This window comes from Thunnus thynnus, chromosome 2 (assembly GCF_963924715.1).
Source record: "Thunnus thynnus chromosome 2, fThuThy2.1, whole genome shotgun sequence".
Classification (NCBI taxonomy): Eukaryota; Metazoa; Chordata; class Actinopteri; order Scombriformes; family Scombridae; genus Thunnus; species Thunnus thynnus.
In genome coordinates, this window is record NC_089518.1 from 22,416,530 (window position 1) to 22,432,063 (window position 15,534).

Here is a 15,534-nt window from a genome sequence, read left to right on the forward strand (position 1 = left end):
CTTGTAAAACACGTGGTTCAGTGTGTGTGTGTTTATGTTGATTTGTCTGCAACCCCTCAGGGTCAGAGGAAGATTTATTCTACGATGCTCCCAGCTCTCCAATCGGTGATAAAGCATTCTTCCCAGACAATCCCATGCCGCTGCGCTATGCAGACTTGCACAAAAGAAGAAGTCTGATCAAGGAAGACCCTCAGAAGAACATGACTGACTTCATCATGAAGTTTGAAATCAGCGAGGTACAAAGAAATCTAATAGCTTTCAATTTTCTTTCAATTTTTTCACAAGCATTTACTTCTGCACTTGTCAAATGCACAATCTGATTAAATCTGATATCGATCCAAACCCCCAAATTTCACTTTATTATCTGCACAGCAACATCTGTGGAAACATGTTTTTAGTTAACCTGTTTATTCATCTGTCCAGTTATTTCTGTTTGACATCTAATTCTCCTTTTTTTCTTCTTTGCCTCATACTCCCATCTTTTCACACGTTCTTTACTTTTATTCTTCCTCCTCCCCTACTTCTATGACCCCTATTATTCTTACCTACTTTTCCGTTGTCTCTCTAAATGTTCTCCTCCTCTATGTCCTCTTTGTCCATCTAGTTTTCTGTTCAGTTGTGTCGTCTGTCCGGAGGTCAGGAGGTCACAGTGCTCCATTTGGACATAGAGGGTCTGGGCACCGAGCTCAAACTGCACACCTTTGACATGACATCGAACACCTACCTTAAAGAGATCTGCCTCAAGTGTCCTGAATACATGGGTCAGTAGTTGTCACCTTTTACTTCAGCCAGTTAAGGAGACATTTGTGAATTAATTACAGGCGAGATTTGTCATGTTTCATTTATTTCCTTGTGTAGATTCTGAAGAGAAGCAGGTGCAGCTGATCACCACTCTAGACAACACGGAGGTTGACCTGCTCACCCTGGAGTATATTAAAGTACATGTGATATTATACATTAACATAATAGATAGTAATTCCACAAATTAACAGTATCCTGAATGATTATTTTCCAAATGGTGGTAAATGGCTCTCTCATTGAGGATTGTGTGTTTCTTCTAGGCTGACAAGAACGGCCCCGAGTTTAAGACTCTACACAACAATACAGAGCAGCTCATCAAGGTGAGACAAATGCAACTAACTAGTGATTAAAATCTAGATGCTTCAATGTTATTCTTTTCTGCTGGGGTATAACAGTTAAGAAAATTTATAGCATGTTCATGCAGGTTTCACTTTCGTGTCACATTTTGTATTCTGATGATGTGCGACCTCAATGCTGGAGGATAATGAAAATTACATATTTAAAAGCAAACTTTATTCTCTTGATTCTGTCAAATAATTAATATGTATAAATATAAGGATAATTGTGCTTAATGCAAAAAAGAAAAGATTCATTTTTATTATGCCACTCCACTTCATTTTTTAACATGAACATTTAATATTTTCCCATCAGGTGACCTTCTCATCCCTGGACGTTCATCTCCATACGGAGGCTCTCCTAAACACCATGAACTTCCTCAGCAACCTCCTCCCTCCATCCGCTAAGAAGGAGGGAGTGCAGGAGGAGCTCCCCACCATCCCTGAGGAAGATGAGGGAGAGGGGGAGAGGGAGGGGGAGAAGAAGGAGGAAACTACTGTAGCCAAGAAAAAAAGTATTGTTATACCCTGCTGTTACCTCACATTTTGTAATTTAATTTATATACCGTATTAGTAAGATCAGTTGATAGCTAGTGTGTACTTTTTGATGATTCATAATTTAGATTTGGCTTATTCCATTAATATCAAATGATAAATTATGTTTGTAATTAATCAATGATAAAACACTACATTAAATTTCACATTCCAGAGCCATCGTTCCTTCATCCTTATTAATCCCTTTTCCTCTCTTTTCACTTTGTTTCACAGCTTCAAAGAGTTCAAAGTTTGCAGACATTGTGAATCTGCATATCAGAGCTGATCTCCGCTGTCTGAAGGTTTTCATTCGAGGAGAGAAAGTCAGGATTTCTGAGATCAGTATTGAAGGTATGGAAGCCTTGCAACATCTCCATTAGGCAGAAGTTCCTGTCTATTTCAGCTGATATTCATTTTTTGCGAATTCCTTGTCTTGTCGTAAATGGTTTTGCATGTTCACTGTGTCACCACAACAAGCCTTTTATTGTCTTATGACACAACTTTTCTGATTTGTTCCCCCATGTGTCACACTTGGCAAATATGCAATTATATTGGAAGTGCTTTCTCTTTGTCTAACTTTCTCAACTTTCCAGGTCTGGTTTCTGAGGTTCTGATGAGGAAGAAGAACATGGAGGTTCTGGCCAACTTGAAGAATATCGTGATCCTCGACTGTGACAAAGACGCTTTTTACAAGAAGGTAAAGTCCGTCATCAAGCACATAAAGAATCTACACTAATTTAGCTTATTGCATTACCGGTCTCCTCTTAACTTGGCTTTTTGTTCTGAAAATAATAATATTTTATATATTTAATACTATATTCTTCCTGTGTTTTAACTACTTGTGTTTTTGGCATTTGCCATGTTGGCAAGAATAGTAGCTGATGATGATGCTGGTGATGCTGACTTTTGCTCCTTCATACTAAATGTATTCAGACAAACTTTTAACAAAGTCAGACAAACTTTTGATAAAGAAAAGTGTCGCTCTCTTCACTTTAATTGTGCCTTATTGTCTCTCATTCATTTCTTAGGCTGTGTCTATAGCAGATAAGGAGGTGTTTGCCTTCCGCATGGTGAACTACACAGATGCAACAGAAGGAGACGCCTATCTGGACATGTCTAAAGTTGACACTGCGGTCACACTGACTGTTGGATGCATCCAGGTCATCTTTCTCAACAAGTTTGTCTCCTCCATACTGGTAAGAATCACACATCTTCGTCATAATCCAAGAGTTTTAACAGTTTGTATTTTCCCCTTGTGCTCACCTGTGGGGATTATCATGGTGAAACCCAACATGTATATATGTGTATCAGTCTCATTAGGCAGAATTTGTATTTCATGAATATGTCAGCATTTCAATTTATTTTATAAGGCAATGATAAAATCAATATTTAAAAAAATTAGCATGACGTATGATAAACTTTAATTTTCTTTTAAATATTAACGTTATTGAGAGAGAATGAGAGAGAAGATCAGTTCTTCAAAGTCCTAGTGTTAATGCTGGTATTATTGCTTGTTCTAATCCAGAGTTTGAGTGGTAATGACTACATTAAAATAGATCATATATGTCATTTACTATAAGATCCACAGACTTTTTGTGATTGTTTATCATGTCTTTAACTGATAAGTATCTTACTCATTCACTTACAGCTTTCTAGGGTTGTTTTACATACTCTTTTTTTTTTTGTTGCCCTCTCATCCCAACTGCTTATCATTTCTCTCTCTTTTTCTCTGTTTTTCTTTCTTCCTGCCAGGCATTTATCAATAACTTCCAGGAGGCTAAAGAGGCCCTGGCTGAGGTGACAGTCCAGGCTGCAGAAAAGGCAGCGTCAGGTGTGAAGGAACTGGCAGAGCGGAGCACACGGATTGCTCTGAACGTGCACTTCAATGCGCCTGTCATCTTCCTCCCCCAGTCATCCTCTTCCACCAATGTCATTGTAGCTGATCTCGGCTTACTGTCTGTTAAGAACTGTTTTGCTAAGCAGCCCTTTAAAGGTGACGCGAAGATCCCGCCTGTTGTGGATATAATGACAGTGAGATTGACTGATCTCAAGATGTACAGGTCAGTTTCCAGCCTTCTGTATGATTTATGATTAAAAAGTGAACTGTGATTAAATGTTAACATGCTGAAATGTATTTTGACTAAATGAAAGTAACCGTAATCAGATATGTCTCAGTAACTTTGCTAATAATTATTGTGTTGTTGCCATCCACAGAACCACATACATAAATGAAAGATTTCAGGGAGAGACCCAACTGTTGATGCCAGTCAGCCTTGACTTGGAAATCCAGAGAAATCTATCATCCAACTGGTACCACAGCAAACCTGACATAGAGATCACTGCTCATCTTAAGCCCATGAGTGTAAGTTGTGATTTATGGTAGCATGAGGAGGAGAATGATTTACTGCAAGTGCGGTGGTTTTAATAAGCAATTTTTTTCGTTTGAGCATTTTATGTCACTTCATCTCTTTTTCATTTAGTCTGAAGATTGTTTAATGACTCCTATTGGATTAATAATAAACATGTGTACAGATTAGGATATATTAAAATTTTATTAATACCTAGAAAAGCTCATTTTTCTTCTACGATCCGTCTCTTTGTGTGCCTTTTTGTCTGCTTTGACATTGGATTCCAAGATTAGGTTTGGGGGTGAATCTAAATCAAGAAGTGCTCAGTATTGTCATATCTTTTGTCTGTTCCCAACAGCTGCTCCTCAGCCAGGATGATATGACAGTGGTCTTGAGGACTCTGAGTGAAAACCTATCAGAGAAGTCTGATGCCGTTCCCCCTCCAGCTCCTCCATCCACCACAGACCCCTCCTCTGACTGTGTATCCAACAAAGAGTCCCAGGGCTCTGGGACCACTGGACCAGCCAGCAGTAAGGAGGGAGACTTTTTATACTGTAGTCTTATAGATATATTAAATAAAAACTTAGTGGGCAAGTGAGTCAGTCCTAAAACTGGGCAATTTCAATTAAGTACAATAGGTTAAGATTAAGGATCTACAACTTTTCCACAGCCATGAAACTCCTAGAAGGTTTAGGAAATATACAAATTTGTTTTCCGTGACTGGAAATATTTTAGACCATTGGAACCAAAAACCATTAAACATTTAAACATATGCTTTGTAGGTAACACGGTGGTGATAGCAGCTGTTGTGGAAACCCAGAAGAACAGCAAATTGAAGACCACACTCAAATTAGAGTTCAAGTTCGACTCCATGACGCTGGTCCTGTACAGCCCTAATGGGAATGAGGTAATGCACACAAACACACCAAGCACAAATGATGAGTATATAAAATAAGGCCAGTCCATCCTTATTTTATGAGTCCTGGTTAGCTAACACAGTGTACTTGTCGTTCTCTAGATACAGATGTTGGACTCACATGATGAGCAGCTGAAGCTGGCAGAGTTTATGCTGGGCACGATCTCCACCTCTGTCAAGATGTTCTCCGACAGCTCCATGTGGGCCTCAGTCCAACTGGCTACCTGTCTTTTAGATGACAAAAGACCCAAAATCAAGATGGTCACCCCGAGGTACTGGGCACACACACACATACAGTATACATACATACATTGTCTTTGCAGAGATTTGTGTTTTGCACACTTGCATATCATACAGTATCATGAAAAATACCCACACTCCAAGCTGAAAATAAAATATTTTGTTAAAATTCATGCCAACAACATATGCCAACTTGATTGATGTTGTCATTGTCTGTTCTCAGATGATGTTGTGACTTTTGTAATGCAGTTAGTTGAGTTAAGCTGAGTTGAGTTAACTTTATTGCCATTACAACAAAGTGAGTGTGATCCTACTATAAGTCATGTCAGTCTTACTGTACTGACAGGACAAGAGCAGAAAACTGGTAGAAAAAGATCACTTAAAGGTGCAGTGTGTAGAATTTAGTGGCATCTAGCAGAACGGACTTTGCAGAAATGGAGTATAATATTCATAAGTATGTTTTAATTAGTGTATAATCACCTGAAAATAAAAATCATTGTGTCTACATACGGAGTAGGTAGCCCAGAACGGACAAACCAAACACTGGCTCTAGAGAGGGCCTTTCACATTTTTCACGCGTTTCGCGGCCACCATAGGTTCTCCTACATGCTTGGAGGGGAGGGTGAAGGGAGGGGTATTCATTTGGATGCAATCTGCAACCTCACCACTAGATGCCACTAAACCTACACATGGGTTCTTTAAGAAAATAGGACGAGTTCTGCAATCTTGTAATACTGTACATAATAATCATGTCTGAAAGTGTAATTGCAGACAAATTACATATAATGTGTCTGAATGGTGGTTGACAAATAATAGATGTTTTCAGCTGAGTTGCATTTGTTTCTCTTTTGTTCTGTTGACCAGTAAAATGTGAGAGAATGAGATTCACTATCTTAGATGTCCTTCCTTTTCTCCTACTGTCTGTGACACTTGTGACGCTGTATTCAGACCAAATCAGGTGTTGCAGCGGTGTGGGCGTGTTTATTTGTAACCGCTGTGAATCCAGCATTAACTCTTACTTTGGCCTGTCTTTTGAATTTCTCTCATTGATCTCTTTAACCCCCCCCCAACCCATGCACTGTCCTCCCCAGGATGATGGCCATGCGTCCTGGTGCAGAACAGAACATGATGGTGGAAGTCGAGTACCGTCAGGGCCGTGATGGCACCACTTTGAACACAGTGGTGCAGGATGTGTACCTGTGTGCCAGCATGGAGTTTCTGCTCACTGTGGCAGATATCTTTCTCAAGGCCACCCAGCAGGGCTTCACTCAAGTTCCACAACCCAAGAGCAGTACTGGATCAGGAGAAAAAAAGAACATTAACTCCTCTGTCACATCTAAAGAGTCCGGTGAGTTAAAAGTATTGGTTTTGATGTAGTTAGCTGAGTTCAACAAACTGAAACTTGTTTTTTTTATTGTTAATGTGCGGCATAATTTTAATGAGTTACAAATGTATCTAAAGTTCTATGAATTCTGGACAACCACCAGAGACGGTATGTACTACCTGGATATGCATTGTTCACGTGTGCAGAAGGTTGAGACATAATGGCATAGGCAGTAAGCAGTGATGCTAGCTAATGCTAACGACATACACTGTGCAGTTAGATGTGAAGATGAAAAGGAGATGACTGCTAGGTGCCAGGCCCCTTTATCAGGTTGCTTGCTTCACCCAGGTCCCATGTGTGACTCTGTCGATGTTATGCCTCGACCTCCTGCGCATGCACGCAATGCATATCCAGGTATCACTTACCGACTTTGGCGGTCAGGAAGAATGGAATAGAACCTTTATATTCAAAAAATGGTACGGTATGTGGTGTACAGGTGCAGTTTGTGTCTACAACAACATAATGGGATATACAAACAGATCAATAAAATATGGTTCATAAGTGTGAGTTAAGTTAAGGATGAATTTAATTAATCTGACATCAAGTGTACCCTGTTGTCTTACTCCCTGGACTGATGTTTTCCTCTTTTTCTCTCTTGTCGCTCTCAGCTGCAGCTCCGGCTATTGTATCAAAGACAGAGATGAATGTTGTGGTGCGAAATCCAGAGATTGTCTTTGTGGCTGACTTGACGCGTGCCGACGCCCCAGCCCTGGTGATGACCACACAGTGTGAACTAGTAATGAAAAGTGATGCAGAGGGATCACAGATGACTGCTAGTATCAAGGACCTCAAGGTTGCATTTTTTTGTCTTAATGTATCCCTGAAAAAGTAGATTATTTTGAAAGAATAAAATAATTAACATGTCACAGCATTTAAGAACAACACGTATAAAAAGTTCATCTGGATGCCTGTTGTTGTTGCTGTAGGTAGTGGCGTGTCCCTTCTTGAGAGAGAAGAGGAAAAACAATGTGACCACAGTGCTACAGCCGTGTCAGGTGTTCTTCCACAGTAGGCAGTCTCCAACCTCCCCTCAGGCTATGGAGGTGTCCATCCATGCTCTGACACTGAAGGTAAGTGCTTCATGATTGTTACGCAGGAAATTAAATTCAGGAAATGCATATCATTCAAATTAAAGTGTTAAAAAAGTTGTTTCATCAAAATTGATAATTATGATACCCTTCAAGTGTCCCTTTCCTGTAGTAGTTGTCTGACTGGTCAATATAGTTTAAGGATAAGCATAATGATGTTAAAAGAGGCATATTTTCTAATAATTGTTACAGTTAGGCAACACATTATCTCATCTCTTGAGGTAAAGAAAGTTCAATATGTATATAATTAGACATTGAAATTTCACTGTTAACAATGGAATTGGTATAAAACAGCTTTATGTCTTTACTGTCTGACTCTCTGTCCAGGTATCTCCAATCATCATCAACACAGTCATCACAATCCAGTCTGCACTGACCCCCACAGCAGAAACTCCAGAGGAACTAGAAAGTCCCGTTCCCGTGGACATGTGGGAGAAACGGGGCTGGAAGGAGCTCAAACTCTGGTTCCTAGAGGAGGAAGGGGATGAAGACACAAAGTCACTGGTCCCACTGATACCGCAGGGAGAGTCGTTACAGGTATTTCGCAGTAGGCTGATTGCATGACATAATACAGCCAGTGAACTGGTTGTTTACATTTTTTTGCAGTTTTTATTTTAGTATGTTTCAGTATCACAAACCCTTGATCTAATTTGCAGTAGTATTTTATTCTGTGTACAAAATAAGTTATTTCAGCTTAATTTATTTAATTTATAAGAACGGGGTATTTCATGGACTGTCCATCCTTGCAGGTGACCATCAAATCGATCTGTCTGACTCTGGAGGCTGGAGTGGGACACCGTACAGTCCCCATGCTTCTGGCTAAGTCCTCCTTCCATGGAAACGTCAAAAACTGGTCCACACTCATTAACTTACACAGCGAGCTCAACTTAGAGGTAACGCACACAAGCACAGACGTGTGTATGGCTGATGTATCACATTTATTCCCTAAACTTTATCCTAAACTCCAGAACCATGTCCTAATCCTAAATTTAACCTTTCACTACAATATAAAGAAATGTTTTGACTTAGATTTATTTTTCCAGATTTTTTTCCGTGCCTTTGGTATCAGTTGTTCCATTATAATATGAATTATAGACACATTTTTAAGATTTAACTAAGATTTTGACATAATTAAGACGTTTATGGTAACTTACTACAAGGTCAGACATATTTCAGCTGTTTATGTCTAGAATTAGTGCTCCTGCTGGCTGTTGAAGTTTTGTTTGGTTTTTTTTTTTTTTTATGTTTATGTTTAGCTTCATTATTACAATGAGATGATGGGAGTGTGGGAGCCACTGCTGGAGCCCTTAGAGGATGAGACAAGAGATGGTTTCAGACCCTGGACACTGAAACTGAAGGTACTCATACACATACATGTGCACACGCACGCATATTTATACTCACACATGCACGCATACATACAGTGTTTCTGACTTTCTACTCTCCCGCAACCAGATGAAGAAGAAGCCAGTGAAGCACACAATTTGTGCAGATGAAGTTGATTACAATATCCCAGACTACAAGACTGTCATTGTCATCAGCAGTAAGGACCAGCTCAACATCACGCTCTCCAAATGTGGACTGGCCATGCTTAGTAATCTGGGCACGGTAAGAAAAGGGCTGTCATCACATTAACAGGAAACTGTCCAAGGATGGGTGGATGTTTATCATTAATGTTCATATTCTTGTCCTTCCGCAGGCATTTGCTGAGGCTGCCAAACAGACAGCTGAGTGCTTTCAGAAGGATCAAGCTCCTTTTGTGGTGAAAAACCGCCTGGGCCTGCCAGTATTCGTCCGTTACAGTGAGATGTTTTGTCCCATTGGCCAGCAGAGCACCAACCGCACAGTGGAGCTGCAGGATGGGGAAACCCTCGGGATGGACTATTCAACCACAACAGACTCCGACCAGTTCTCAGCTATGACCTCCTTGAGTGGAAAGGACTTCTACATACAGCCTAGTAAGTTACACTTGATAAACAATTACAGTATGCTGTATGCAGTATGCACATACAAAATTCAATCATTAGTTGTTTCAGCATCGGCAACTACATTTACTGCCAACACATTCTAGTTAAACACAAAGCCTACACTGGATTTTATCAAGACTTACCCAACAATTAATTTGCATTCTGTTCTCTCAAGCAAATTGAATGCTATTCCATTCAGACCCAATCAGTCCTACTTTACTTTGTATACACCCCTCTCTCTCTTTTCTAATGTAAGAAAATTGTGTAAACCCTGAAGCCAAACACATACTGTATGGGCTGATCTTATTTCCTCTATTCTCTCCAGCTCCGGTGGGCCACACCCCAGCCAGTGTGATCCCCCTGATCAAGGTGGGCAGGGGAATGTACAGTGTAATGCACAAAGACTCGGGAGTCACTCGTTTCCTGGTCTGTCAGATTTACTCTGTGGAGGGCAGCAAGTACATCAAGATCCGTTCTCCTTTCCAGGTATATCGCTGATCATACTTTACATGTTAAGTCATTTTCTGTTTATCCTGTCTGTTAAAATTATGCAGGGTTGTACATGGGACAGTCAAGTCTTTATCTTTTAAGCTAATTAAAGATGTAGTAATATCAATTAGACAAGCGGTTCCTTTAAAAGGCTGCATCGACTGTATATCAAGACTTACCCATTAAAGTTTATTATTATTATTATTATCAAGACATGCTTTTCCTGATTATACCAAAATCACTGAAAGAAATGTTCCTCTTTTCATAATGCACCAGTCTCCAACTAGTTTAAAACAGAATATGATAACTGATCCACTTGAAATTTAAAAAAAATGATTTTTTTCCCCCTCTTTTCATGCAGATCATCAATCATTTCTCAATCCCATTCAAAGTTTTTGAGGGATCAACATGTTTGGGTACTGCTCTCCCTAATGAGGAGTTATGTGTGCCTCTGGACTCATACAGGTGAGTGCAAATACATGAACAAGCCTGATCGTCTATGCACTCGTCTTCATACACTCTTCTTTGTCTCCTTTTTTCTCTCTCTGTCTCTTAATCACGGTCTGTCTTTGCTGTCACTCTTTCACCCACATTCCTTCTCTTCTGCCCCTTCAGGTCTGAGCTGAGCATTCAGCCAGTAACAGAGGAAGATGCTGATGATCAGGATGAGCAGTTTGATTGCTCAGAGGGCTTTAGTTACGAAGACGTCAGCAACCTGCAGCCTGAGGCACGCCTCCAGCAGACCTGCCGTCGCCGTGGAGAGCACGGTGGTGTGCTGACGGTCAACATTGTGCCACTGAAGGATGCTGTGACGTTCAAACACACTGGGGGTGTGGGGGAACACTTTGATGTGCCCTTTGTGCTTCACCTGTGGCCTTCCATCCTGCTACGCAACCTGCTGCCTTACCCCATTGCCTACGAACTAAAGGTACGACCTGACTGGTAGTCAGCTAAGAAACCGTAGATGGTCCATTGTAGATTGAAAAGGACTGTATCATGCTCACGAAAAAGAATATGGTCGCACTTTAAATCATCACTGAACATTTCCAAAATGTACAATGGGTTTTTAGATTAATTTTATCCCACACAGGCAGATGTATCTGTTGATCTCATGACTTTTCTTGTAGCGCCACCAACAGATTGACATTTTTGGTTGTTACTGAAATATCTCAGCTACTATTTGATGGACTGCTGTGAAATTTGCTGCACATATTGTCCCCAGAGGATGAACTCTAATAACTTTTGTGACTTTTCATCTCACACCATCATTCAATTTGTCCTATTCCTTGTTTCATAACCAAATACCTGCAAAGCTAAAGCCTCAATGGTACTTTGTGTTTAGTGCTAATTAGCAAGGTAAACATTATGGGCCCTATTTTAACGATCTTAAGCACACAGTCTGAGGTGCATGGCACAGTTGCATTGAGGGTGTGTCCAAATCCACTTTTGCTATTCGAAAAATGGTTGATGCCCCAGGCGCATGGTTCAAAGGGGTTGTCCATAGTCTCCTAATTAATCATGGGTGTGTTTTCAGCGTAACATGCAATAAACCAATCACAGTGTCATCTCCCATTCCTTTCAAGAGCCAAGTGGGCTTGCACCTTCTAGCACCTTCTAACATTTTCCCGTCTAGCACGTGGGTGCTAGACCGGAAAATGACACATGCATCGGTTTTAAAATAGCAAAGACACTTGCGCTGTGCTTGACGCCACTTTGCACCACGCGTAAGATAGGGCCCTATATGTTTGTGGGCATGTTAGCATTTTAGCTCAAAGTACTGCCGTACCGAAGCACAGCACCACGGCATGGCTGTAGACTCTTAGTCTTGTTAAATTAAGAGTTGAGTTCAGCCTGGAAGCCAGAAATTTGGTTTAAAAATATGCTACACTTGTCAACAGCAACAGGCATGCAATTTTCAGTTAAGACGCACAAAATTTACCGTTAAAGGGTGCACAGACACTGTATGGTCCTCATCATTAATATCAGTACAGCAGATATTACTCTTGGATTAGTCACTATATAACCATGTGTTACAAGACGCTCCAAACAATGTGAAGGTTTATTTATCTATTTTTTAAAATTTTTTTGGCAAGTCAAAGATCATGCTTAAATCTGATACTATGGTTTGACTGTTTTTGTCTAACTTTTCTGGTCAACAGGACAGTGGAGCCTCTGCCCCTGAAGCCACTCTGAACCCAGGCCACTCTGCCCAGCTTCACACTGCAGTCATCAATCAGTCAACGCTCGATCTCCGCCTACTTGACTACTTGTCTCAGGATTGGTCTTCTAAATACAGGTCAGACTGCTTATATATTGGGACTATTTTGCTGTGTCCATGTAGTCTATATATTTAGAGTATATTAGTCATTGTTTACATAAAGAGTAATAATGCTCATACATTTGATTAATTTACTCTGATATTCTGTTACATTTTACACCCTCAGCTATGAAGCTATTCAGCTTTTATGTCCTGAGTGACTTAATATCAGTGCAACAGTTGAAATATTAAAACTCCAGTCCAGATCACCAAATTTTCATTTATAGGAACAAATAAAAAGGAATTCCTTCCCTGAAAGTGTGTTTTTAAACCTGCAACAGAAGAGAAGACACATATTAATTAATCATGTGGAAATTGTCTGAAGACACTACACTAAACACATATATGAAAATCTACACAAAACAATGCTGGGTTGAAGATTAAAAAAATATTATTGTACAATAAGGAGACAGAACGCACAAAAAGATTTGCATCAGTTCGTCTCAGCGAGCAAAAAGCAAACCCTATTCTATTATAGTTGGAGAGGGCACAAAGAAATGATCTGTGATTGGTCAAATCATACAAATTTATGGATTACAGCCAATGGCAAACAGCCACGAGATACATTTACATGCACATGTATGTTAACTAAGAGCCACGTTACCTAAAGACACAAATCAAGGAAGAGCCTCAAGCCATATGTGGCCTTCGACCCCTCAACATGTCCTACTGCAAGACACAGAATGATACCTTATTTGGGCCTAAGCCAGGATGGAAAGTGAGGAGTGTGGGCCTCCTAATGCCCACATTAGCAAAGGAGAGAATTAATGATCATCCTCATACATCTCTGCACATTAAAATGATAAGACAATCCTTTGGTCTTTCTTTACCTTTACATTTACATTCTCATTGTATATTTTATCCCGTCATACAGTCTCCGCAGTGAACAGGAGGAGATCACCTTCATTGTGTTCCAGTCTCTCGGAGAGAATGAAGAGGATGATGGTGAAGGGCCAGAGAGGAAGAGGGAAGAGTTGGACATAGCAGTGCATGTTAAATATGACCTGGGACAGACAGTGGTTGCTATCCACTCACCGTATTGGATGATGAATAAAACGGGCAGGTTGCTGCAGTACAAGGCTGACGATATCCACCGCAAACACCCACTGGACTACGACATGCCGCTGCTCTTCTCCTTTAAACCTCGTTACTTCTTGAAAAACAATAAGGTAAGGGAAGTAAAAGCTTACAAAAAACGTTTAGTTATGTTCAAAACTGAATACACAGGTCTTTAGCGTTAGTATTTAAGAAATCCTTCTGAATTAGCATATTTAACTGCAGAGGGACACTGGCTAGATACTGGAGAAATAATCAGACCAATTTTTCAATTAAATCGTCCAATCAGTTAGTCAAATCTCGTCTCTATTTGATTAAGAATTACTGAAGTCACAGATAGCCCTGCTTGTGTCAAAGTGAAATACTGCTTTGTTATTATTATTTAATTCTTTTCATCCCTCAGGTCCGTCTAATGATCTCAGACAGCGAACTGTCCGATGACTTTTCCCTGGACACAGTTGGTAGCCATGGAGATGTGAAATGTAAAGGCCGATTCAAAGATTACCTGGTGAGATTTTGTCACTGATGCTGACATTCAGACACAAACTTAAAGTCACAAAACCTTTGCTCAAAGAGCAGATGTTTTGGATTGAATTTAAATGACTTTTACTTGTCAGTGAGACTTGGTTTGATATCGGAGAAGTACATAATCGTCATGCTGGGTATTGTGTGATGTGTGTCTGACTTCAGGTCGGTGTGAAGATCGACGCAAGCAGTTTCAGTCTGACCCGCATCGTTACCTTTGTGCCGTTTTACATGCTGGTCAACAGAACCAAACACTGTGTTTACATCTGTGAGGAGGGGCAGGACAACTGGACTGAGGCTGAGCCAGAACAGGTCAGAGCCAAGTTCAGCATTGTTTGCATCTGTGTTTTTTTTCTTTGTTTGTTTTTTCATTTAATGCCACCAAGTCTGGGCACTAAAACGTCCACCACATGGTCTCTTAACCAGACACAACATGGATAATATATACTTAACTGATCTTTGGGTTTTGCAGGCAGGTTATTCTGATACCAGTGATAATGTGTCATCTTCTCTGACCTAGAAAATAGGTGTCATAAGGTACAAAGTGCAGCCAGTACAGTTTGAAGCTCTCCATCACTTTCACTGCTGTCAAATTCTATTAATATTGAAGGTATTATTAATTTGCAAACGTTAGATATACAGAATATCTGTGATTTAAATTAAATGATTGGATTGTGAAGATATGCTACTGATCTCAAATCTACAGTACATAGATGAATCTACAAGACTGAGAAGATTTATAAAATTATTTAAATGTAATCAGTGAAAGTCTTATTGTTATGTGATTTGTCAGAAATAACAAAACTGTCTAAGACCTTTGGTTGCTGAATTCTAACAAACCCTTCTGGTGTTTAGGTTATTAAAGTACTGAATGACTTTCTCTGTAATATTTTGAGATGAAGCCCTCACCATATTATTGAAGGTCTTGTATTATTCTACATTTAGTCAGCCATTCCTTTCTGGCCTGAGAACGACACCAAGCGGCTCAAAATCAAGGTACAGGGTTGTTTATCGCCTCCTCGGATTATTGACTTCACACGACCAGAGAACTGCTTATTGCTGCACCTGGACAACTCTGTAAGTACTTACACACTGTGATAATGGTCATCTGTGCATATTAAGTCTTTTTTTCATACAACATGTACTATGTAAAGACCTCTTTTCCATCTGTAATAGTTGATATTCAGGTATGTCTTGAAGGAACCCGTATATATTCCAGTATGTAGACTGTTATTGGTTTCCTTCTGCAGGTAGGTGGGATCATTGTGGATGTGAACCTATCAGACCACTCAGCCACAATCAGATTCTCTGAGTACCACGACGGAGCTGCCCCCTTCCTCATCATCAACCACACCAAAGACCAGACTCTGCAGTTCCACCAGAGGTGAGAGAACAAAACGTGGACAGTTCGGGAGGAAGTAAATAGATGATCTTGAGCCATGCAGGTTTAAATTACTGGGTAGGATGCATTTCCAAGTGGGCTCAGACTGGGAGGAGAAAGGACAGAAGTTAGATATTAAACATTAGGGGGGTG

The 15,534-nt window shown here is 40.2% G+C and overlaps 1 protein-coding gene across 3 annotated transcripts in view; it reads left to right on the forward strand.

Moving 5' to 3' along the window:
• Positions 1-15,534, forward strand: part of vps13a (vacuolar protein sorting 13 homolog A) — a 40,545-nt gene that overhangs the window by 11,496 nt on the left and 13,515 nt on the right. For all 3 annotated transcript variants that reach the window (XM_067611248.1, XM_067611258.1, XM_067611267.1), the window contains exons 25-54: positions 61-236; positions 605-761; positions 859-938; positions 1,062-1,121; positions 1,453-1,651; positions 1,905-2,021; positions 2,264-2,367; positions 2,699-2,866; positions 3,423-3,730; positions 3,885-4,032; positions 4,377-4,548; positions 4,801-4,925; positions 5,037-5,206; positions 6,266-6,522; positions 7,167-7,351; positions 7,485-7,628; positions 7,974-8,183; positions 8,396-8,539; positions 8,903-9,004; positions 9,102-9,254; positions 9,346-9,604; positions 9,939-10,099; positions 10,464-10,567; positions 10,718-11,030; positions 12,262-12,398; positions 13,294-13,588; positions 13,879-13,983; positions 14,166-14,312; positions 14,946-15,077; positions 15,251-15,384. In XM_067611248.1, coding sequence (XP_067467349.1) covers positions 61-236; positions 605-761; positions 859-938; positions 1,062-1,121; positions 1,453-1,651; positions 1,905-2,021; positions 2,264-2,367; positions 2,699-2,866; positions 3,423-3,730; positions 3,885-4,032; positions 4,377-4,548; positions 4,801-4,925; positions 5,037-5,206; positions 6,266-6,522; positions 7,167-7,351; positions 7,485-7,628; positions 7,974-8,183; positions 8,396-8,539; positions 8,903-9,004; positions 9,102-9,254; positions 9,346-9,604; positions 9,939-10,099; positions 10,464-10,567; positions 10,718-11,030; positions 12,262-12,398; positions 13,294-13,588; positions 13,879-13,983; positions 14,166-14,312; positions 14,946-15,077; positions 15,251-15,384 — 4,966 coding nt within the window. The remainder of the gene's footprint in view (positions 1-60; positions 237-604; positions 762-858; positions 939-1,061; positions 1,122-1,452; positions 1,652-1,904; positions 2,022-2,263; positions 2,368-2,698; positions 2,867-3,422; positions 3,731-3,884; positions 4,033-4,376; positions 4,549-4,800; positions 4,926-5,036; positions 5,207-6,265; positions 6,523-7,166; positions 7,352-7,484; positions 7,629-7,973; positions 8,184-8,395; positions 8,540-8,902; positions 9,005-9,101; positions 9,255-9,345; positions 9,605-9,938; positions 10,100-10,463; positions 10,568-10,717; positions 11,031-12,261; positions 12,399-13,293; positions 13,589-13,878; positions 13,984-14,165; positions 14,313-14,945; positions 15,078-15,250; positions 15,385-15,534) is intronic.